The 24,951-nt window shown below is 38.5% G+C and overlaps 2 protein-coding genes across 2 annotated transcripts in view; both read left to right on the top strand.

Annotated features, from left to right (window-relative positions):
* The window catches only part of PIR (pirin), a 109,252-nt gene extending 97,388 nt beyond the window's left edge, over positions 1-11,864 (top strand). Inside the window, exons 8-10 of the mRNA XM_058441832.1 lie at positions 383-480; positions 6,425-6,491; positions 11,547-11,864. Of these exons, the coding sequence (XP_058297815.1) occupies positions 383-480; positions 6,425-6,491; positions 11,547-11,659 (278 nt within the window). The 3' untranslated portion in view covers positions 11,660-11,864. The remainder of the gene's footprint in view (positions 1-382; positions 481-6,424; positions 6,492-11,546) is intronic.
* An 856-nt stretch (positions 11,865-12,720) lies between these two features.
* VEGFD (vascular endothelial growth factor D) overlaps positions 12,721-24,951 on the top strand; it is a 38,705-nt gene continuing 26,474 nt past the window's right edge. The window contains exon 1 of the mRNA XM_032756615.2: positions 12,721-12,810. Coding sequence (XP_032612506.2) covers positions 12,721-12,810 — 90 coding nt within the window. The remainder of the gene's footprint in view (positions 12,811-24,951) is intronic.

The following is a 24,951-nucleotide window of genomic DNA, read 5'->3' as shown; positions in this document are numbered from 1 at the left end:
AAAAAAAAAAAAAAGAAAAAGAAAAGAATCCCCACTTTGAACTGAGAGGAAGATAGGATGCATTTCATAGTCTTTTTGTGATGAATCCCTGCTCTTTAAATAAAGTCTCTGATATTTTAGGAGTCTTGGGAGGTTTTTATTCCCAGGTTTCCAAGTTTATTTCTCATGTCTATTTCATTCCCTTGAGTATTTCAGTCACCATGTTGTCAGTCTGTTTAGTCAGTCTGACTGCTTTATGTCATTCTTATAAAGAGGATTGAAGAGAAAATTGTGCAAAAGCTCCTGAAAAAAACAAACTTTGAAAACTATTTCAGTGTGTGGATGACTAGTGCTGAGGCAGTCTGACTGACTTCTGGCTTTCTGACCCTGCCTGTTGTTATAGAACACAGTGGATTTGAGGAGTTATTAGATCTTAGCCCACTTTTCTGGCAGCAATCTACAGCTGCTTTAATCATCTGCAGCACCACCATGAACTGTGAGGTAAACGGAAGAAAAACCTCATAAGCACTAGAAAAATGCATATGTCAGGGTCAGTGCCCTTTAATATTAGACTGAGCCATATGAAACTGCCACTTTTGACCTACAAAAATGTCTATTTTATATCTTTCAATCCAATATAGGAAAGAGGCATGAAAGCCACACATAGGCCAGAGCCTACTGATATCAGAGTGGTTTGTAACATTATCTGGTTTAACTTGGCAACCTCAGTTCTTCCTATAATACACGGAGAGCACATTGCAGATAAGGAGTTGGAAGCTGAAACAGAACACCAGAAAGAAGTGATGGAGTCAGAAGAACAGGTGCAGCCAACATAGAAAAGAGTCAGCTGAAACCATCAATTCACTGGCAAGCAGCACTCCTGGCTCCAGTGGCATCATTCTGTTATGTGCAATTCTGTAATTGTTGCTGTGTATAAGCACAGCCTGAGCCATCAAAACCTTAGAAAGATTTCTATGAAAAAATTGATATTAAAAAATCAGCACTTAAAGGCAGCATGTGTCACTTATATCCACACAATAGTAGAAAGTCCCCTTTAGATTACAGCAGAAAAGAAATTCTGAAGGTTTGAATCTTGGCTTTACTACTTGTTAGCTGTTGTGACTTTGGACACGTTTGTAAAGCCCTCTGAGCTTCAGTTTCTTTGTCTGCAAAATTAAAATAATACTACCAACTGCAAGTGATTATTAGAAAGAATATTTGAGATTACATATATTACAAGTCTACTCCAGACTGAGCATGGGGGTCAGTAAATTATGTCCAATAGGCCAAATCCAAACCTTTTTCATAAAGTTCTATTGGACCACAGCCACACCCATTCATTTCCATATTGTCTATAGGTTCTTTTATCCAATAACAGTGGAATTGAGTAGTTGTGACAAATAAAGCCTAAAACTCTCTGGCCCTTTACAGAAAAAGTTTGGTTTACTATGTTGTAGATGCTGAATAATGGTAACTGGAAAGTTTATAAATCCAAATATCTAATTTGATAGTCATACCACATACATGTTACCTAATAAGGACTTATACAGTAGACCTGAAGGCTTAGGGCACATAACAGTTTCTACAGGTAGAAGAAGGCTCCAAGAGACCCTGACTCACTCACGCTCCAAGCCAGTGTTATCCTCACTTGGACCTAGCATTAGCCTGAGGATTTGATAAAGAAGGAAGATGTGACTGCCCAGTGCTGCGCCAATCCCATTTCCGCTAAACTGTGGTCAAGAATGAGAAGCTGATTTTTTGCCTGGCTTTTTTTCTGGCTCTGTTCTTCCTGCACTTTTACTACTCTTCCTTTCTGTGTTCTCCACCATCACACCCATTTGACTACTGGTTGACCAGTAGTATGGGCAGTATCTCCTATAGTGGCCAATCTCCAGGACAGGAGAGGAGGACAAGGAAGGGATGATGCAAAAGACGACAGCTTCTTTCTGCCCCAGGTTTCCCTGTTCCATCTTAGAACTTTTTCAGAGTTCTTAGAGATTGGAATCAACTCCAGACTACTCTGGACATTTAATCCTGGGCTGGTACCAGTCATCCCAGAATAGCTTCTGTTTCAAGGGCTAAGGCTTCCTGTGCTGCTTTGACCTACTGATGGTACTCTGGACTTTCTCTTAAGATGATGGTTGCCCTGATGGCTCCACGATCAGGAGTACAAGAGTTTGATATGAAAGGCTGCATCTCACCCTTAGGCTTATGTTTATAGTGGTATACTATTGAGAAGGTCTTAAGCCTCATGGATTAGCAAACTCACCTGTAGTGGACCAAGGAAGACAATCAGTACCTCACTGGCTGTCATCAAAGCCATACTTCACAGTAGCAGTGCTTTTTAACTGGCACTATTCATGGAAAACTCATTAATATAATAAAGATTAACATTTGACTATATATAGCATTTGATTAAAATAAACATTGAAAGACAGAAATAAAACAAAACATCCTGTTAAAACTAGAGAAAACTTTTTTGCTTGTTTATGTGTAAAAGTTCATGATGAAATAATCCACTAAATTTTTAAACTGATAACAGTTACTCGTTTGATCTTTTCATTGGCCCAAGAAGTATAAACAATGGAGTCTGGTAGGAACAAATGCATGCAATAAGTCATGCTAAAGCACAGTTTCTTTCTGGTAATTTTTTTTCAGGTAATATATCACTATAATGAATGTTATTGATGCAAAAACATGCCCTTCAATCAGCAGTCCCCAACCTTTTTGGCATCAGGGACCAATTTCCTGGAAGACAGTTTTTCCTCAGACCGGGGGTGGCTGGGAATGGTTTCGGGATGCTTCAAGCGCATTACCTTTGTTGTGTACTTTCTTTCTATTATTATTACCTTGTAATATATAATGAAATAATTCTATAACTCACCATAATGTAGAATCAGTAGGAGCCCTGAATTTGTTTTCCTGCAACTAGATGGTCCCATCCGGGGGTGATGGGAGACAGTGACAGATCATTAGGCATTAGATTCTCATAAGGAGTTTGCAAACTAGATCCCTCACATGTGCAGTTCACAACAGGGTTTGTGCTCCTATGAGAATCCAGCACCACTGCTGATCTGACAGGAGGCAGAGCTCGGGTGGTAATTCGAGCAATGGGGAGTGGCTGTATATACAGATGAAGCTTCACTACCTCACCTGCCACTCACCTGTTGTGCAGCCCAGTTCCTAACAGACCACCAATTGGTACTGGTCCATGGCCTGGGGGTTGGGGACCCCTGCCTTAGATTCATACTCAGAGTCCTACTGACATCTTGAGCTTTATATTTATAGTTGATCAAACTGAGTAGCTACTCATAGTTTAGAAGTTATCAACATATTAAGTGAACCATAAAACTTTCATCTGGGCTTTGATCATTTATTGTTGGTATCAGCGGAACTTGAGACATATCTTGGCAAAAATACTTATGGAATAACAAGAGCAGCTTTAAAAAGTAAATTATTAAGTAAACCCAGAAGAGCTTAACTCTGTACCAGAAACTCTGAGAAGGTGCACCAAAGCAAAAGACATGGTGCCAAAAGATGGTGAATGTTAGTTGGGGTGAAGTAGTACGTGGACCTCTGCTACTTTTCTATGGGTTTTTTAAAAATCAAATCCCATAAAGGCATTTAGAACCATGCAAGGACTTGGGTTTTAAATGGGTATTTAATTCTCTTGGCTTTTGCATGATTTTCATCATTTGACACCATAGACAAGGTCATCATAGACAAGGACTTTTCAAGATAACAGCAACTGAGACTTTTCAGCCACATCATCACTGTATTTTCTGGAATATCTGGAAAGATTATTAGATTTCACCAAAGAAGACGAGTTAAGGAAAGAAAATGTCATCTAGGTTCATGTTTGCATATTTTGACAGCTAGTTGGGTTATGGATAAGTAAAGTGATGGTACATAAATAAATATAGGCCTTGTAGTGGTTAAACAGAGACTTTTTAAAATGTAAAGAAGTGATCAAAACATCATAACTGAGTGGATGTATTAAATGACCCCAGCCCTGAGATTGTAGGGAGTAAATCAAGACTTTTGAAGAAACCATTCTACCCTACAGTCCCATTTATTTTTTAAGTTGAAGGCAGGAAAGGGAAACAAATGTCAGTCATGTGAAATACGGTAGTTTTTATTAAATACATGGAAGATTAAGGAATTAATTATTAATTTTATTGAATCCAGTAATAAATCTTCTGGAACTAGTAACATTTTAATAATTTCTAATTAAAGAGCTTTGCATTAGTAGAAGTATGATATAGTATAATATTGACTTACATATTTAGAAATATGCTATATTATTAGAATTGGGGTGAAGTTTCAAAAATTTTGAAGGCTTCATTTTAAAGTGCATAATCATTTTGGCTTTGTTTATTGTTTTATTCTAAATAAGATACACCTAAAAGAAGCCTGAAAATAAATATATAATGTTCAGTTATCTATTAGTGAGTAACCACGCTAAAATTTAGTGGCTTAAAATAACAATCATTTGTTATTTCTCCATGTGGTGGGGAGTTCTAATGCCGGTTTCTCTGGGGTCACTCATGTGGCTGGCAGGCTGGGAGCTGGGCTCTGCTGGGGCTGTTGTTTAGAGATGCCTCAGTTCTGCTCTAGGTGGCCCCTCCATTTGGCTAGCTTGGGATTCCTCGCAAGAAGGCAGTCACAAGACAGCTTCCCAGAGAGGGAGCATTTGCATATGGGAGGCGCGGTGGAAATGAAGATAGAAAAGCAGAAGCTGGGGAATCAGAGAAGTCACCAACCAGTTAATTTGGAATGCCAAGCATATTCAGGCACTAAAATGAGGCCACAAAAGAAGTCTAGTGGAGAAGTCTGTAGTTCTGCAGCCTAGTGTCTAGGGATGGGGCTGCGGCTGCTCTTAGCAGAATTAGCAGTCAGGAAGAAGAGCTGGACATGGCATGCAGGAGGATGAGGACGAGCTAAGGTCTAGCAGCACCTCTGACTACCCGTCACAACTAACCGCCACATTGTCTCAACTTAACTAAGTTACCAGGGCACAAAACACCACATATAAGTATATCTAAGTACATATGTAATTCACTTCTGACGGAACTACAGTTCTCCTTAATTTCAAATCAAACACCCATTTCTAATAAATAAAATTACTGAAAAGTGTATATATATATATAGATAGATAGATATATGTATGATTTTGATAGGACTCTTACAATTATAACATGTGAATTACTTAAAATACTTAGTTTTATATAATGGAATGATCTAATGATTGTTAAACCAGAAATGCATTTGATTACAAAACAATTCCCCAAACACAAACTTTAGAAAATATATCTTTTATGTTTCCTTTTAACTTTTAAAATTAGCAAATTTTTGTATCAATTTAAAAAAATACAGAAAAGCATAAAGAAGAAAATAAAATTTGCTTTAATTCCCATTATTCAGAAATAATAAATGCTAACATTTTGGTATTTTTAAACCATAGTATATACATACCATTTTGTGATATTTACAAAACTTATAAGACATTATGAACATTTTATTACACACTTAAATATTTGTTGAGAAAATGGATTTTAATGGCCACTTGATAGTTTTTCTTATAAGCATATAATTATTTAACCAACCCCTCATTTTTGGAGAAATGTTTTCAATTTCTGCTGTGATAAATAGTGCTACAATAGTGAAATTCCCTGACACTGTATCGCTAAAACTATCATTACTGGATCGGAGGACATTAGCAATATTGGAGGTTTTGAGTCATATTGTCAAATTGCTCTCTGAAAGGATTACTGCACCAATTGAAAATCTCCCAAACTATATATGAAAGTGTATTTTTCCCTGTATCCATACTAGCACTGGATATTATGGTTAATATTTTTTCCAGTTTCAGGAAAAAAATTGAATCCTTAATTCTAAGCAAAAACTTTTAGATACTTTAACGTAATAGGACCCTTTTGGAGGGAAATTTGCTTGAGCAGATGTCCCTTGGATGCTCTGTTTTTATAAGGTTCCATTTAGTACAATATTTCTGGGGCATATTTTACATTATTAGTAATAATTTTCAAAAGTAATAAAATCTTATTTTGGATTTGCATAACTAATCTTCCCTTTTAAAAATTATATGGTTACTGAGAAATCATAAATCCCATGATAAGCCATTTAATCACATAGTTCGTCATGAAGGTATTTCCAGTTAAAGAAATCTTAATTTAAGTTCTCCTTCTTAAATTTGAGAATGTTAATATTTTGGTGGCCTGGACTTATTCTTGAGTTCTACTTGCTACTAAACAACTTAAGAAATAAGCATGTCTATATTGAGTGCTGCACAGAAAATATTTTTGAAAATTATATTCAGAATTAGGAACATCGCCCATTTGGCTAGCATGTCAATTTCAAATTGTTCACAATTTGACCTTCGAAAATAAGCCTGTTTATTGTTTGATGTTTTCTTTGTTAACTTTAGGATCCCAAGAGAAGTCACTTTGTCTTAATTGCTGGGGAGCCATTAAGAGAACCAGTTGTCCAACATGGTAAGACGAAAATGACAATGATTTTCTTGGTTGATTTTCCTTTTCTTTGAAAACAGTATACATGTATACTATTGTTGGGAAGAATAGCTGGGTTTTTTTTGTCCTGTCTCTCCATCTACAAATCTGAGGATTGTTTAATTTTTCTGTCATCAGAGGGAAATATATATGTGATGTTTATTCATCTCTTTTTTTTTAAAGAAACATTTCTTAGATACCTATTATGTGTAGGATATTGAGTTTGGAACTGTGGGAAGAACAAAAATAGTATTTTTGTATTATGTCATAGAGAATTTTAACTTGAAAAAAGAGTCTACAGTCTATTGGGAACTTTAACATTCTTTTTATCTTTATCAAAAATAAAGGTGATTTCAATACTGTCCTGTAGTCTATTGCATTTTTAGTAAAAAATATGAAGTTCTTAGGAATAGTGTTTTTAAGAAAATAGTTACTTTTTGTTTATTTAAAAAAATGAGTAGAGGTAACTGATATAGCAGAAATAGTACTATACTTAGAGGCAGAAAATCCTGGCTTAAGTACCCATAACGATTACTTCAACTCTTTGGGTTTTGACTTCTTCATATCATTGTTGTTTGATTAAATGAGGAACATCTAAAAGCAATTAAAACCCATTTTATTATTTAGATAAATGCTTACAAAACATATGTCCACTTCACCAATTATTAAATTCAACATGCATTAAAATCCCATTGCATTTCCCTGCCTTGCATGAATTCCCAGGTACACACAGTGACTGCAGATAAACCCCAGCTGCTCATGAATTTAAAGAACACGGATTGCTTTAAAAATATTCTTTTTTGTTCTACTAACTACTTCAGGGGGAACATTAAATTGTACCCTGCCTTGCCTGTAGCATTTGACAGCCATTTTGTGTGCATCCGATTTCCATTCCAGAGGTTTGTGGTTCTTGTTTCCTTTTCTCTCAACTGAAAAGCACTGCAATATTATAGTTTGTTTTTCTGGAAAAAGCCTTCAGACAAACTGAGTAGGGTCATAATCTTTATTCCTAGTAACTAACATTTAGGTGGGAAAAACGTGTGAGATGGAAGTCTTATTTTAGTCAATCTCCTCTGTACCAATAATGAAAAGCAAGAGTCTAACTGAATTAGGTGACAGATCAAAGGAGTGGGACTGCTCAAAGCCACCCTACACTCGGGTCATGTGGATCCTCTCCCAGTGGCTTGGAACACAGGGACGCTAGGTATGCCTGCACATACAAACTCAGAGTAATCAGACAAAATAAATATGTCCCTTGAAAGTTCAGTTACTGAGAAGCAAAGCATTTTGTTTTTGTTTTTTAACTTTTAAAAACTCAGACATTTAAGTTTTTCTTTTACTTATGTGTGTTTAAAGGCAGCCACAACCATCTCTTGACTGGGAACTTGCACAGATCTCATGAATTAGCTAAGACCCTTTCTCCTCTTATCATCGTGTGTCCTTAATTATTCATCCACAGATTAAGCACAGGAAGTCATAGAATGTTAGGATAGAAAATAACCTTAGCCATGATGTAGTCATGCCTCTTTTATAGATAAGGAAAATAAAATCCAGATATTTTATTTTTTTATTTAACAGATACTTGCATAGAATTTACTATTTCCTAGACTTTGGTTAAAGCACTTTCCTAATGTTAATCCGTTTAACCTTTAAAACAACCCTATGAGGTTGGTACTCTCATGCCCATTTTACAGATGAAGAAGCAGAAGGTCAAAGGTTCATTGGCTTACTCAAGGTCACATGGCTGGATTCACACTCAGGCTGTCTGTTTTCCAAACACCCTGCCCTTCTGTCTCTTACCATGCTGGTCGTCCATTGCTCTGCCCTGTAGCTTCTCTAATGGAAAGCAATTGTTAGCAGTGGAGCTGGGACTCGAACCCTAGTCTCCTGACCCCATGTCTTATGTTCTCTCTGCTATACCAAAGTTCTACATAACAAGAGGTTAGACACACCATTTTATACAAGAGGGGGGCTTCAGAGGCTTAATTAGAGAAGTGATGAAAGCTATAATTTGAAAGAGAATTATAGATAACTATCAAATAATTTTCTTGTTCACAGCCCTTGTAGTTGATCAATTTAAAAACATACTTTCTAGATTCAGTTTTCTCCTTGAAGATTTGAGGAGATAAGCTTCATCAGTTAGCTTTAGGGGACTCCAAGCTTCCAATGCTTCCCTGTATAACAGAGGTTATACTTGTTTCCTAAAGTGTGGTCCATGGGCCAGCAGTATCAGCAACACTTGGGAGATAGTTAGAAATGCAGAATCTCAGGCCTCACTCCAGACCTCCTGAATCAGAATCTGCATTTTAATAAGATTCCCAGCTGATTCATGTGCACGTTATAAATTGAGAAACATGGCAGACTACCCCAGAAAGTGTGAAAATGGAAGCCTAGAAGCACACCATTCTTACAGAAAATAGTTGGGGGATGGGAGTACTGCTCCGCAAGTCCCAACCATAGCAAAATTATGAGGCGCAAGAATTTGGTCCTTGACTCAGTACCTGCTCCCATCTTCCAAGTTGCATTTCCGTTTCCCCGGCGTGTCCTTTAAAAAGTTGTCTTCCCCAGGGTACCCTCTTGGGTTTATTGTTTATTCTGCATATGTTAACTCTCTTTTTCTTTCCTACCTGATATGGTCCAAACCTCCATTTCCAGATGAAATTTCTCTCATGAGCTCCAGATCCGTAGTTTCAACAATGTACCGAAAACCTCTGCTTGGGAAACCACTTTATTGTCTCTAGTACCTCTATGTTAAAATACTCAGAACTGGGCCAGGCGCGGTGGCTCATGCCTGTAATCCCAGCACTTTGGGAGGTCGAGGCTGGTGGATCACTTGAGGTCAGGAGTTTGAGACCAACCTGGCCAACATGGTGAAACCCCATCTCTACTAAAAATACAAAAATTTAGCCGGGCATGGTGGCGCGTGCCTGTAATCCCAGGTACTGGGGAGGCTGAGGCATGAGAATTACTAGAACCCGGGAGGCGGAGGTTGCAGTGAGCCAAGATCGCACCACTCACCACTGCACTCCCACCTGGGCGACAGAGCAAGACTTGGTCTCAAAAAAAAAAAAAAAAGAAAGAAAAAAAGAAAAGAAAAGAAAAACAAAACAAAAAATATCCAGAACCAAACACCTTGCTCCATCCAAAGCCTCCCATGTCCTGTATCTCAAATACCCTTAAGAATTCCACCATTGACTCAGCCTCCCAAGTTAGACACCTGCTCTACCCTGATGCCAAAGTCTTCTTTAAAAATTATAAATCATATTATATTACTCCCTACTTAACCTTACAGTGATTCATAATCACCTGCAAAAGTAGGTCCAAACTTCTTCCTGTAGATTGCATCCAAAGCCCAGAAGGCTCTGGTTTCTTCCTATATTTCAGATCGCCATTTTTTCCCCTTTGATCCCTCTTTCCACCACTGTACCCCTATGCCCTCCAGTATTCCTCCAGCATACTAAGCCTGAAGATGCCTTTCCTCCATGTGTGACTGCTCAAACATCACTCCCTCTGTGAATCCTTTCCTGGATTTCTCCTCCTCCCCCTTTCTGTGTTGATTTTATAGTTTTTACACTTTTATCCTTCCATATTTCAAACAGTTTTGTAATGATTTCTTTTCATGTCTGTGTGATAGATTTGAGTCCTTGAGGAGAGGGAGTCTGCCATTTATTGTCTTTCATCTTTATGTCTCTAGCTTCCAGCACAATGTCTGTCATTTAATGGGCATTCAATGCTTAATAAATAGGTAATTGAATGAATGGATTTAGATGCCTGGGTGTTTTCTTTCTACTTGTATTCTATTCCCCACATCCTCTCCAAAGATTTCAGCATCATCACGACATATTATCCTGTGTCTTCCTTCTGAAGATTTAAATTATAGTGATCACCAAATCCATGTTGATATGATAACAATGGTTAAGAAGTTTGAATGTGTTATTTTCTCTAAGCAATACAGTTATATATTAATCAGAATCTCCCAGAGAAAGCCCCTTAGAGCAGGCAGTTCCATAAAAGGAATATCAGGAACTTCTGCAGGCTGGATGAGGACATACACTGAGTGAACAAGTCTGTCAACTGCTCTAAAGACACTGTCAATGCCATATAAAAGCTGGCCTTGTTCATCTAGCAGATCATGGGAGTGAGACAGTCCAGTGCCTCTCTGCCCCTACAATATATGAAGAAAAGGGAAGAAACACACATTGCCTCCTGGCAGATTAGGGGAGGACTTCTTGTACATTTTTAGCAAAATCTGATTTCAGACCCGGTAATTAGACAAAAGGGTCAGCAAACTATGGTCCATGGGCTACATCTGCCCACTGCATGTTTTTGTAAATGAAGTTTTATTGGGACACAGCCATACCTATTCACTTTTGCATCATCTATGGCTGCTTTTGCACTTTGATGAAAGAGTTCAGTAGTTGAGACCGACACTGTCTGACCCACAAAATCTAAAATACATACTATCTAGCCCTTCCTAGCAAACATTTGCCAACCCCTAGAAAACTTTTAAAAAAATGACGCTTTTTGACTTGAAATTTTTATAATCTTCTGTTTATTGTCAATAGGTGCTGCTAATTTTCAAAAAATGACTTAGAATCCTCAAATAAGTATACAGCCTTATATGCTGCTTAGACACCAAAGCTATGATAAGATTTGTCAGTTCTTTGTATCAGATGGGTTCAATTCTTGACATCAGCTAATGTTATAAAATTAACTACAAAAATGGTTGTAATAGAACCGAATCTAAGACTCTTTTTAATAAAAAAGATCACCATTGCTGGTGAGAAACCTATACGGAATGGGTGAGATGCCATTGCATTTATCTGAAGTTTCGTCTTTATAATCAATAATCATACACAATCCTAGTCAAGAAACTCATCTTATAGTCCTTGGGGATTGAACACTGTGAAAATAAACTTTTACTCTTCGGATGTGCTTGGATTTTGTTTTAAATTAAGAACTACAAAAATATATATCATTTCTAGTGGTAGAGGAAAATATTGCCACCCAGAACTTTCTGAATGCCTCTTTCTGCCCTAGGTCCATTTGTGATGAACACCAATGAAGAGATTTCTCAAGCCATTCTTGATTTCAGAAACGCGAAAAATGGGTTTGAAAGGGCCAAAACCTGGAAATCAAAGATTGGGAACTAGTGGAAAGCAGAAAAGCAGGTCTCGATGTGTCCTAGAATTTTGCCATTTGTGAGATTGAGCCATTGAAGGCATTCCATTTCTAAAGCTTATTTAGCCAGTGCTTCTAAAGAATTCCACACTAAAGTGATAACATGGTTTTTGTAACAATAAATGTAGGATATTTCCTGGCACATGCAAATAAACCTAATCATTGTTTCTTTAAAAATCAGTGTTTTCATTTGAAATACTTAAGTTACTAAGCTTCTGTTTAAAAAGTCGTTTTGTGTATGTTTGCCTTTTTTTGCATGTATGGATGGATGTTTTTATTATTTTTGTGCATGTGCAGGTTTTAAAAATCATATTTGATTGCTTTCTGTGTGTCATTGGCAGTAGATGCATGAGCATCTGAGGTCCCTTCTTAAGCAATCCTACTGAGATACAAAGGTCAAAGCTATGTGCTGGGGTTTCATGTTACAGGTTATCTGCTTTAAAATAACGGCAGCCCTGAACATTTGAGTCAGTTCTTAAAACTGCCCTGCTATTGGTAGGGACGCAACAGGATTACAGCCAAGACTTCTCTGCATTTTCTGCCAAAATCTGTGTCAGATTTAAGACACATGCTTCTGCAAGCTTCCATGAAGGTTGTGCAAAAAAGTTTCAATCCAGAGTTGGGTTCCAGCTTTCTGTAGCTGTAAGCATTGGTGGCCACACCACCTCCTTACAAAGCAACTAGAACCTGCGGCATACGGTGGAGAGATTTTTTTAATTTGCTGGACATGAAGTAAATTTAGAGTGCTTTCTAATTTCAGGTAGAAGACATGTCCACCTTCTGATTATTTTTGGGCATGAGAACATTTTAATTTTTTTCACCTCTCTCTCCCCACCCCTAAGATTGTGCAAAAAAAGTGTACCTTGCCTAACTGAAATAATTTCATTGGATTTTGATCAGAACTGATTATTTGGTTTTCTATGTGAAATTTTGAGGTTTCAAACTTTCCTTCGGGAGAATGCCTTTTGAAACAATTTTCTCTAGCTGCCTGATGTCAACTGCTTAGTAATCAGTGGATATTGAAATATTCAAAATGTACAGAGAGTGGGTAGTGGTGAATATTTTCATGATGTTGTACGTCCAGCTGGTGCAGGGCTCCAGTAATGAACATGGACCAGTGAAGGTAGGTAAGCTCGGTTTTTAATGTGATGAAGTTCTTTTTATTGGCTCATACAGAGGACTTTGTTCGCCCTATTTTTGAAACAATATGAAAATGCAGAACCATCCTAGTAGTGGACTGGACAGGATATATCCTGCATTTGTTAGTGACTGTTCTGTTTCTTAGTCTTATTAGACTTCTGGCCATGAGTATTTGAAAATGCTGGGGGTGGGGGGTTGGTTGTTTTTTGAAGTTATGGTAGAATATGAGCAGTCTGGAATCTTTTTGGATGGAGAAATTTCTCCTCGGTTGCATATGCAGATGGCATAGTGGTTTTTTTAATGAAACGTTGATTTGTTTTTATGACTGAGAACTTTGTGGGCCATTTATTTTCAGGTCTTTGTGAGCAGCAGAGGTTAGTTTATTCGTTTGGTAAATTGAAAATTGCAGTGCTTTCTGTGGACATTTTCTATCTGCTTTTGCAAATTACCAATTGCCGCCATCCAGAAAAATGTTTTCTTAGAGAGTGTTTGGTTTTTTCGCTTCTTGAAAGGTGTAAAATTCAACACTAATCAAATCTTTGGTTCTATGAGCAAGCATCAAATAGAGCTTAACGAACTGAGAGTAATGCAAAAAATTAACCAGAATATTGCTGACTGCTGGAACAATACTTAGCCCAATTTTATGCATTTCATAGATTATATATATTTTAAGCTTCTGTGTTGAAAATGATTCGGATGTAATTGTTTTGACTGAAGTGGTGCTAAATCATTATTGATTTAGGAACTTCTGGCCTTGAAAAGACAATCAAATGTGAGTTTGAGTTTTTGTAGCTGTTGTTTAGGACATGCATTTTCAACAGGGGTGATATCGCCCCCAGCAGGGGAAAATTGGTTCGTGGAGGGATGAAAAAGTTTTACTGTTTTGATACATCACACACAGACGTACATAGAGTACATATGGTATGTATTTTAAAATACGGTATACATTCAAATTTCACAGGGGAAAAATGTCTTCAAAGGCTCCTGGCTGGCGTTGGTGGCCTGGCGAGGGTGGGGGTTGATATTTAAAAATGTTGAACACTGAGCTGGAGGTGAGTAGGAAGTCACCTTGTCTGGCAGCCAGCACTTTTCTAACTTTTCAAATTCCAAATGTACATGGGAGAAATCACAGTGTTCGGCTCCATTTTACTGCCACCAGCCTTGGTATTGGATCTCAAGGCCAGATCGTAGGTAAATGGGAATCTGAATGTAAGCACAGGTAACAGGAGAAAACAGTCTGACTTGTTTGAAGCAAGTAAGACTTTTCGGACTGTCCAGCTTTTTTGTAAGTTCATAAAACGGAAATCCTTTAGATGTGCTGGGCTCCTCGAGTATTAAAATATTTCCATTTTCCTTGTAAAACATCACTTTATCTGATGCTATAATAAAGGAGACTCTGAATTGTTGGACAGAAGTCATATTCTTTAGGTTGCTCAGCTCTTTTAAAGAGCACAAGCTCCAAGAATGTCTCAGGTGTCCTGGGCACTGTGAAGTTTTATTTATTTATTTATTTGAGACGGAGTCTCACTCTGTCACCCAGGCTGGAGTGCAGTGATGCAATTTCGGCTCACTGCAACCTCTGCCTTCCGGGTTCAAGCGATTCTCCTGCCTCAGCCTCTCGAGTAGCTGGGATTACAGGCACATGCCACCATGCCGGGCTAATTTTTTGTATTTTTAGTAGAGACAGGGTTTCACTGTGTTAGCCAGGATGGTCTCGATCTCCTGACCTCGTGATCTGCCCACCTTGGCCTCCCAAAGTGCTGGGATTACAGGCGTGAGCCACCGCGCCCGGCCGGCACTGCGAAGTTTTAAATGCTTTGAATGTACTGTTAATATATAAATTTGTTGAATGGAGCAACCAAGGAAAGCAGCTGAATTTGCATGTGACAGAAAACAAGTCGTTACACGTGGAGGATGCAGCATCATATACTTACTAATATGATTAGCAATTTTTTTCATTCTATGCTTACTAATATGATTAGCAATTTTTTTCAGAATATATCAGAATTTCCTTCAAAAAGTGAAGCTACATATACTGAACTTATATCCACCCAACCCGTCGCTCAATTAAATTATTTCTGATATGAAGGAAAGGATTGCCTATAGCTAAACAGAAGTTTTGGCATAGATACGACTGAGTGGTAAGGGATAATGAGGTATATAATATTGGTTATAGTTTTCTTTTTTCCCCAACTTTTAAGAAAAGAAAATCTAAGAGGAAATAATGTTTCTAAACATTAAAGTTCTTCTTGTTAAAATTAAAATGTAGTGTGAAAACATATTCATGGTGGTAGCGGTTTAGGGTGGTGGTATTTTAATTTTTTTTTTTTTTTTTTTTTTTTTACTTTTTGAAATAATATTATAAGAAATTCATGGTCTTCCTCAGTACTTGGTCCATATGTATTTCTTTCTCCTCACCCTCCCCTCTTCTTTTTTTTTTTGAGACGGAGTCTCGCTCTGTCGCCCAGGCTGGAGTGCAGTGGCGCGATCTCGGCTCACTGCAAGCTCCGCCTCCCAGGTTTACGCCATTCTCCTGCCTCAGCCTCTCCGAGTAGCTGGGACTACAGGCGCCCGCCACCACGCCCGGCTAATTTTTTTGTATTTTTAGTAGAGACGGGGTTTCACCGTGGTCTCGATCTCCTGACCTCGTGATCCGCCCGCCTCGGCCTCCCAAAGTGCTGGGATTACAAGCGTGAGCCACCGCGCCCGGCACATCCTCCCCTCTTCTAACCACTTCTTTTCCAGAATGGATGGTGATGCCAATTTTGCTCCTAGGTTGTCTTCCAGCCACCCCCAGCCCAGTTTTCACTTTCTAGCTTTGAACATTGTCCAGTTTTCCAGCTTAGACTAGCATTCCCTCTATGATAGTTCTAGGTGTCTGTGAAGATTTTTTTTTTTCCTGTAGCAATCATGAAATAGCTACTAGTGCTCTGGACGATTGTGCTTAATGCCATTTGGGTGTAAGGCCTCCTAATTTCATTAGTCTTACCACTTGTGCTTGCAAGGATAGCTGTTTGGAGTCAGCAGTGCATGGAACATGTGAACTGAGACAAATCTGTTTGAAAATCTCAACTTAAGATTTCAAATCCACTGTGTATACTATTTAGCTGTTAAGTTTCTCAGTCTAAGAAGAACACGTTTTCCTCTAGAAATAAGGTTAACCCAGTACCTATGCATGGTTCATTAATATAATCAGATTACGGCCTAGATGTGGAATTTATTTCTGTTTCTATTTTCTCCAACTTTTTAATACAGCTCAGACAGTCATATGCAGTTGTACACAATGTGCACTGCACAACTCTAGGGTGCTCCATGCATATAGACACATCTGTATGTGACAGCCCTAAGTACAATGTGGTAGACACTCTGGACATTTGGTAAATAAGTATCTACATCTTCACTCTCCTCTCATTCACATTGGCCTTCTGGCCAGCACTATTTCTGGTTTATTTAATAAACAATTCTTGTCCCCAGAAATTTTGCGAGTCTTCTGAAGATGCTGGGGAAAGCCAGCCTTCATAAATCTTTTCAATGTCACTAATGAAGACATGTCACTATTGCAGCAAAGGAATACCAGGCCATGGTAGGCTTTCACAACTTTTTTCTGACAGAATTTGTTTCTTTCTGCTTTATCTTCCCTGTATACTATCTTTTTTTATCCACCTTCTTTCTTAATTACACTGGTAGAAGAATATTGATGGGTGATGGAGTCGTTCACATTCTGTGTAAGACTAGAATCAGTCCAAGATCCACAGGAACGTGGGATACTTCTTTCATTAGAAGCCACGTGGCTCACAAGACTTCTTTACCTTTGTGTTACTTGCCTTCTCCTGAAATTGTCTTTACGGTGAATCAAATAACAAGGACTGAGGTGTATTTTCCATATTTAATTCCAGGAAGCAGTCCCACTCCTACTCCCTGCCCTATTTCCAGTTCCAAAGTCATGTACAGGGAAGTCCATTGACTTTGATGTTGGTCAAATGGCCCAGCAAGCTCTTGTCCACTTTTCTGTCAGACACAGTCCTTGGCACAAAAGACATCTGAAATACTTTCCATTAATTTCTTCTTTATTTATGACCTTGTAGTTAAGTGTGTTGAATTATATGCTTCTATACACATCTGTTTTAAGCCAGTTACTCACTTATAACTGGTGACTGAAACATTTATATCTCTATAGCATATCATTGGTACCCAGGATACAATGGAACCCTCAATATCTTACATCTTCAATATAGTACTTCCTTGTATGACTTATTTCTTAACATAAAAATCCTGTTTTAGACCTGTGGATAAACCTTTACTATAAATCCCAAAGACAATTTCTGGAATGAGAATATAGTATTTGCCCACACACATGATTCCATGTAGAACTTGAGGTAATAAGATCTGGGACTCCCAGATACAGTTATTATTACCACAGTTGGATAGAGATGCTACAGAAATAGGCACACAAATGACAGTAAAATTGTTTCTGAGCACATTTCTAGGCTCAACTTTTTTCTACAACTTAGGGTGAACAGAGGGAGTGGAAACTGTATAATTGGGAATGTGACTGAGATGAGACAAAGATGGGATGGAAGCATTTCTTCTTCCTTTGCTTTTCTGGTGGTGCGTTCACTTTTCTGTCTTCCTTGCCGCTAGTTCTTGCAGTCCCTACGAAGACACTAGGGCATTAGACAGCAATCACACCCTGAGGCCCCCTGCTACTGCATCATGAAAGCCTTAGCTGGTTGTGATGTCCTGGTTCATAAAGAATCTCCCTTGTCTCTCATTAGAGCTTTCTAATATTTGACAATTCATTCATTTATTTTTTTCAACAGGTATTTATTGGGCACCTATATATCTAGGCACTGATCTAGGGACTGGGAATGAAGCAGGAAACAAGTCTAGGGGCTGGGAATGCAGCAGGAAATAAGACGATGTTTCAATTCTCTTGGAATTTGCATTCCAAGTGTGATGGGTAGAGGCAGACAATATGCAAATCTGTAACATGTCAGGTGTGATAAATGCTGTGAAGAAAATCAAGTAGGGGGAGCGGATACAGTACTGAATAAATCAGAGGAGACCTTTCTGATTCAGTTATGTCTCTACAGAGTCCTGAAGGAAATAAGAGAGACAGAGGCAACCATCAGTGCAGTGGCCATGGTGGGCACAGCAAGTTAGCTTCGATGCCTGGGTATTAGCCAGGGAGCTGGTGCAGCTGGAGGTGGGGTGAGTGGAGACCAGAAGTGCAGTTGTTGAGGTTGGAGAAGTAGCCAGGGAAGATCATGTAAGATGTGACTGTGTTCCCATAAAACTTTATGGACACTAAAAATTGAATTTTATGTAATTTTCCTGCATCATGAAATTTTTTTAAAAAAATTTGTTTCGATCATTGGAAAATGTAAAAAATTGTTCTTAGCTAACAGACCATACAAAAACAGGCTGCAGGTTAGATTTGGCCCATGGGTCATAGTTTGGCAATTGTGTTATATATAAATTATTACACATATATATACATACAATTTATATATAAATTATGTTATATATAAATTGATATATTTTATCTTCATATATTTGAGATATATGAAGATATATTTTATCTTCATCATGGTACACATCCATACCTGACATGTTTTATTTGCCTGTGTATACATTTATTGCTTTGTCGCCATCTACTAGAATACAAGTTTTTTGAGAAAAGGATCTCTTAATTGTCCTATTTACTGCAGCATCCCAATCACCAGTGAAAAGCCTGTAATAGAGTAGATACTAAAAACAGTATTTGTTGACTGATTGATGGACTAGACCTCAGGATTTTTAGATAGCCAGGATCAGGATATGAACTACTCCATTAAATCATCTCCAACATCTACTCTCATGATGGCTTGTCTGACTTCATGATTTAAAAAAAAATTCTAAAGCATTTTTAAGGCAGTATATTCACCCTGTGCTATTTTCCTGTGGGCATAGGATAGGATTTGTGTGGATGTATCAAAGACTTCTCCACTGTCCTTCCAGGCACAAGCCATCCTATAAGGCGTTCCATTTTAGGAGCCACAGGTATAGAAGGAAGTCATCTGAGCCCATTATTCCAGCCTGTTGGTAACAGAAAGAGAGATGAGCAAAGTAGCATCTGGCTGCACAGGGGTCTGGACAAAACTTCAACATCTTGATGTTTTCCTTCATCCCTGAGATCCTTAGAAATGCTACCTACGCTTTCATTTTATGCTAGGTTGTTTGTAAAATCATGGTAAATTGTGGCAAAATACTCTAGTCAGATACTTTATCAGGTTAGGCCAGGATATGCTGTGAAAACAAACACCCCCAAAATCTTGGTGGTTCATAAACAACAGAGACTTATTTATTGCTTATACCACATGACCAGCCTGGTTCGTCTGGGGTCAACTCCACATGGGGATGAAGCTGGCTGAGTATCCGATCTTGAATGTTAGGAATCACTATGACAGAGGGAGGGAGAGCCCCAGAGAGCCTCACCCTGGCACTTAAATTCTCTGGCCCAGAAGTGACACATATTACTTCTAGTTGCAGCCCCTTGACCCACTGCCCCATCTAGCCACAAAGGGCCAGGAAGTGCAGTCCCACCATGCGCCCAGAAGGCAGAGAGATGGAAATATTTGACAAACCGTATTAAGAGACTGTGACACATGATGAGTTTTTCACATTGGTGACTTCTAAGTGCTTCTGAACACACCTTTGACTGTAGAATGTCAAAAACATTCCCAATTTTACAGCATTGCTGGAAAATGAATTGTATTGAGACAACTTGGGAGGAGTAGAAGGAGATAGAATAAAAAAAATTCACCGATTTCTGTCATGTGTCATGCCTCCTTTAATGCATGGAAGAACGTATACTTTGCTTGGAAAATCACATTACCACATTCAGAACAACTTTAGTGAAGATGGGAAACAACCGTGGCTGGTCAATGGGGTAAAGTGTGCTGAAGGAAGACAGGTTTATTTCTCAGGAGGCATCTTCTCCCTGGGAAAAGGAAAGACACATATTCATCCAGTAAATATTTGTGGAATGTCTACCATGTGCCAGGCATATGAGTGGAAATGATGTTTTTATAAAATAAAGATGTCTTAAGTATTTGCATGTCTTACTAACCGTCAGGGAGTTCAATTTGGCCAGTGGGAAGGATAATTTTATGCCTGAAACTTTAGTAATGTAAATTTTTATGCTGATTCTCTTTTTGTCATTCACTGAGTATTCCTAAGTAACTATAACATTCACATATTAGAGATAAGTATTGGTTTCCTGAAATCTAGGTTTGGCTAACGTTGCTTCTGGAAAGAGAAAATGACGTGTGTTGAATGTCCCTATGGCAAATTCTTGCTGTTACTTACTGTCCCATTATGGAGAATGTTAGAAAGAGTGTGATTTTGATTGAATGAATATGCTAAAAAAAAAACCCTAAATAAGAAACTGCACAAAAAGAACAGAGTGGAATGAAAAAGTGAAAACAACTTTGCAATGGTGTGCTTCAGTTAGAAGTACATTGTCACAGCAAGACTAGGGATGATTGGGCTTCTTAGAGAGTGCAGAGGATGTTGATAAGGAAGAGGAAGAGGAGATCAGTGGATTTTGATGTGGGATACTAGATCCTTAGGGGAGAAATGTGAAAGAGGGTATGCTGGGCTGACTGCCACTGGCATAGCAAGGCTGCTTTGTAGAAGGGACAATAAAGTTTTGCATAAGGATTCTTTTCCCATCCAATGGATTATGCTATACTTTCTCTGGAATAGGGCTGTAGCAGTTAGCTATTGCCACAATAATGCTGTGTAACAAAGCAGTCCAAATTTCAGTGGCTTAAAACATCACTACCTTGTTCTCACTTATGTCTCCAAGTCAGCTGGGAGTCAGAGGACTAAGGCTCAAGGCATAGGTTTGGTGCAGGTCAGCCCCATGTGTCTCTCATCCTCCTTTGATCAGTGGGCTAGCAGGAGCATGTGCTTGCAGTGATGGTGGAAATAGAAAAACGTGCAATCATAGGCGAGTTTCAAGCCTCTCCTTGCATCATGTCTTGTAATGTCTCATTGGTCAATAGGGCTGGGAAATATATCCCTCCCTCAGAGAGTTAGAAGTGGAAATGAAATTGTTTTTAACAATAGCCTAATCACCATAAAGGCTTTGGGTGGCACACTGGGCCCTTGATCTTGGAGATCAGTGATAGACTGTAACAGACCTCAGAAACCCCTTGGGGTTATTCAGAGCATACTTCTAGAAGGTCTGGGGTTGTCTTGCCATTCAAGCCCATCCCACACCCATCTGCCCCCACATATCCTAAGCACAGTTATGTCAAGTGAGACCAGAGGCATTTGAGTGGAGCACAGATTTCAAACACATAAAGGCAGGGCATGGCCATCTCCCCCAGTGCTAGATGATCTGGCTGGGAGAAAACCACAAGCAGTTGTCATCAAATTGGAGGATGTGGAGGTCCCAGGCATTTAGTCCCCTAGTATGTCCTTAAAAAACCCAGACAGCCATGCACACAAACTCACACAAATGCACACGCACACACACATATATTCACACACACACTCTTTTCCTGCATTTGTAGTTCCTTTCCTCAGTCTAAGTTTAATTAAACAACTTGGATTTCATATATATTCATTTGAATATAGAATTGCGTAAAGAAAAGAGCCACCAGAACCACCAATGGTAGCATGAGGCCTCTGAAATGAAAGACGAGCCCACCCCAACCTTAAACTGCCAGGTTTCTGGATTTCAGAGAAGCAAGATCAGACCCTTGGCAAGTTCCATCTGAGCAGCCACAGCAGCCATAGCTACAGCAATAATTATTAGCAAGTGTGCATTCTCCCTGCCCTAGTTAGTACACCCTATACCATCAGGTGTCATCTGTTCTAGGTAAAGTCAGACCCTAATAACAAAACATCAAAATGTAAAATGTGGGTTGTTTTTGTCTTTACACACTTCTAAAGACATGTAAAGCCTGAGCAGATACCTTAAAATTCATCTTCTATCTGAAAATACCTCCTAGAACAATTTTAAAAAGGAGATGGAGGCAAGGTGGAGAGAAAAAGTTTGTCTTTGATTTACCCTGGGAAATTTGTCTTTTAAAAAATTTTTTAATGTTTATTTACTATGATTGGAATTGCCGTGTCTTGCTCTTTTCAAGCTCACCTGTCTGGCTCCTAAGGAATATCAGCAGCCCTAAAACACAGACTTCTAAACCCCAACACATAGGACACACCTATGTGTGGAAAGAAAGGAAAGAGGAAGGAAAGAAAGGAATGCAACATTTATTGTGTGCCTACCGTATACCTGACCCTTTCCTACATATGACCACATATAATCTCTTCATGAGCTTTATGAGGTGACCTATTATTAACAATGCTGCTTTATAAATGAGGAAACCAAGCCTTAAGGAAGTCAAATACCATATCCTCAGTCAAATAGCTAAAAAAAAAAAAAAAAAAAAAGAAAGAAAGGGTAGTGCCTGGATTCAAAGACAGCTTATTTTTTTAACTTATAGAGTAAAATGGATTTTTTCCCTTTTGGTGTGTAGTTCTATGAATTCCAACACATGTATAGATTTATATAACCACAACCATAATTAGGATACAGAACTATTCCATCACCCCCCCAAAAATTCACTTACGTTATCCTTTTATAGTCAGATCCTCCTCCCAGCCTCCCAACCTCTGGCAATCACTGATCTGTTCTCCTTCACTGTTGTTTTGTATTTTTGGTTCACTGTCATTTTGGTTTTTTGGGAATGTCATATAAATGGAATCATACAGTATGCAACAGTTTGAGATTGGTTTCTTTCATTCATACTGCCTTTGAGATTCTACCAATATCCCAGTAGTTCATTCCTTTTTATTGCTGAGTAGTATTCCATTGATTGCTGAACCATTCACCCATTGAATGACACATAAGTTGTTTCTAGTTTTTTGGCTATTTTGAATAAAGCTACTACAAACATTCATGTACATGTATTTATGTGAACATAAGCCTTCATTTATCAAGGGTAAAATCCCCAGAAGTAGGACTGTTGGGTCATATGGTGAGCATATGTTTATAAGAAACTGCAAACACATTTTCCAGAGTGTTATACCATTCAAAACCAGTTTTGAACAATTCAAATCTATGCTTTCTCCTTTCCAGTAAGCGGTTTCTCCAGATGACAGAGTGGTTTACTATATTAGGCAAAGCTTCATCTTGGGGAATGTTATTTCCAACTGAGAGCTATGGGAGGCAAAGTCACAAAACTTCAGCTCAGACTCACAAATCTAACTTGACCTGGGAAGATACCTCGACAGGTGGGGGAGGGAGAACATCTGCTGAGGAAGGCTGGGAGTGGAGTGAGACATGCTACTTGGACCCCAAAACCAGGAAAAATTTGGTGGTTTTGGTTGAGCCTGAACCATCAGGTTAAACAGGAAATGCAAAATGCTCTTCCAGTGAAACAGAAGAAGTTGCTAAGAGGTAGAGGGAACATGGAATTATTTTTATTGCAACCGAATTCACCTCCCCAAACCCACTGCAAAGGGAAATTGCTGACTGCAGTGTCCCTGAGCTCCAGGGTGAGTAAGAAGAGAACCACACCCCCCAGGGAACACTTGTAAATTTTTAAGCAAATCTAGGGAAAGTTGTGTGAAATGTGTCCCTTCCATAACTCACCCTAAAGCTTCTGGGTATTCTAAATATACAAATTCTATTCATCACACCCTTTTATCACCAACCTTCCTGAAGACATATTGCCAACACAACTTGACAAAGAAAATAGCACCAACAGCTCTTTAAAGCCCTGGAAGGATAGTCTCAGACCCATGGCTCTCAAGTGGTCCGGGGATGAATTTAGCAAAGCTGGCCTCCTTTTCCATATATATAGAACAAGAGGATTGTTAATAGCATGGGATTGGAATGGCTCAAGAAAAGCTTTTTGCAGCTCTTTGAGAAAAGTAGCCAGGGACCCCCCTTAAACCTTCTTTGCTGACAGCCTTACAGCTCAAAACCAGCATTGGAACCGGCTAGGTACTCCCAAACCAAAGCCTCTTCCACTTGGCATGTATATTTATATTCTCATATCTTCTTTCAAATACCTTTTAGGGTTGCCTTTTGAAAGGATTATAATTTATACTTTTTTGTTGAATTCAGTAGGTTAAAGCAGTACCTATTATCTTTCATTTTATTTTGAAAAATTGGTTGGTTTGGCTTTTTGGGAATTTGAGAGGCAATTTAGTCTGTCATTTAGGATGGCATCGTGTAAGGCAGCCAACTTCATCATGCTGTTTAGCCTGAAAAGCGATATTGTTGATGTTCAACCTTGAAAAAGTTGTACAGGTTGGGAGCTGACCTGCAAACGGTCAAGTATCTTGATATAGGAAAAGGATTTACAAATCCAGGTCAGCAAGATACTCATACAAATATTTTGAACCCAAGGTATACATCAAATAGATTTAAAGACTAAGACTATTTCTGAGCATGCATCGACCATTTGAAGACTAGTGGACTTGTATGAAGTTCAGGAGTTAACCTGGCTCTTGTAACTTAAAAACAGCATTTCTCATGCTCTAAATTAGTGGTAGAGAGACGATATAGAGAGTTCCTATATAACCCTCACCCGTCTTCCTCTAAGGCTAACGCCTGGGAAGTTTTTTTAAAAACTCCTGATGGCAAAGCTGCAGCCCAGACCCAAAAAATGAGAATCTCTGAGATTAGGATTGGAGCATCAGTATTTCTTTGAAGCTTATTCCCAGGTAGATTCAAGAAGAAGCCAAGATTTTGAACCCCTGCTTTATTTTTTTTTTGTGAGAGCTTTAATGGCACAAAATGTTTATAGCTACAAGTTATACATGTATTGTAAATTGTATATAACGATACAGAGTGCTAACTAAATAGATGGAGAACGCATAATCACTTTGGCTCAGTTAATCCAATAATTTCCACAATGGGTTCATGAAAAAACTCATCTGACTGGCTAAGTCTTCAATTCTCATTTTTTTAAGAATAGTAAATATTTTTACTGCAATCACAGGAACTTGTTGCACTTTCCAATGTGCAAGTTTGTGCAGTTTTGCTCTTGATTCTATTTACAAACATCTTGAGCCAGTTTTCATCAAACATATGAAAAATGAAGCCTGCCTTTTTGTC

This window comes from Hylobates moloch, unplaced genomic scaffold, assembly GCF_009828535.3.
Source record: "Hylobates moloch isolate HMO894 unplaced genomic scaffold, HMol_V3 SCAFFOLD_7, whole genome shotgun sequence".
Classification (NCBI taxonomy): Eukaryota; Metazoa; Chordata; class Mammalia; order Primates; family Hylobatidae; genus Hylobates; species Hylobates moloch.
The sequence above is the reverse complement of the archived record's forward strand: the minus strand, read 5'-3'. Positions and strand labels throughout refer to the sequence as shown.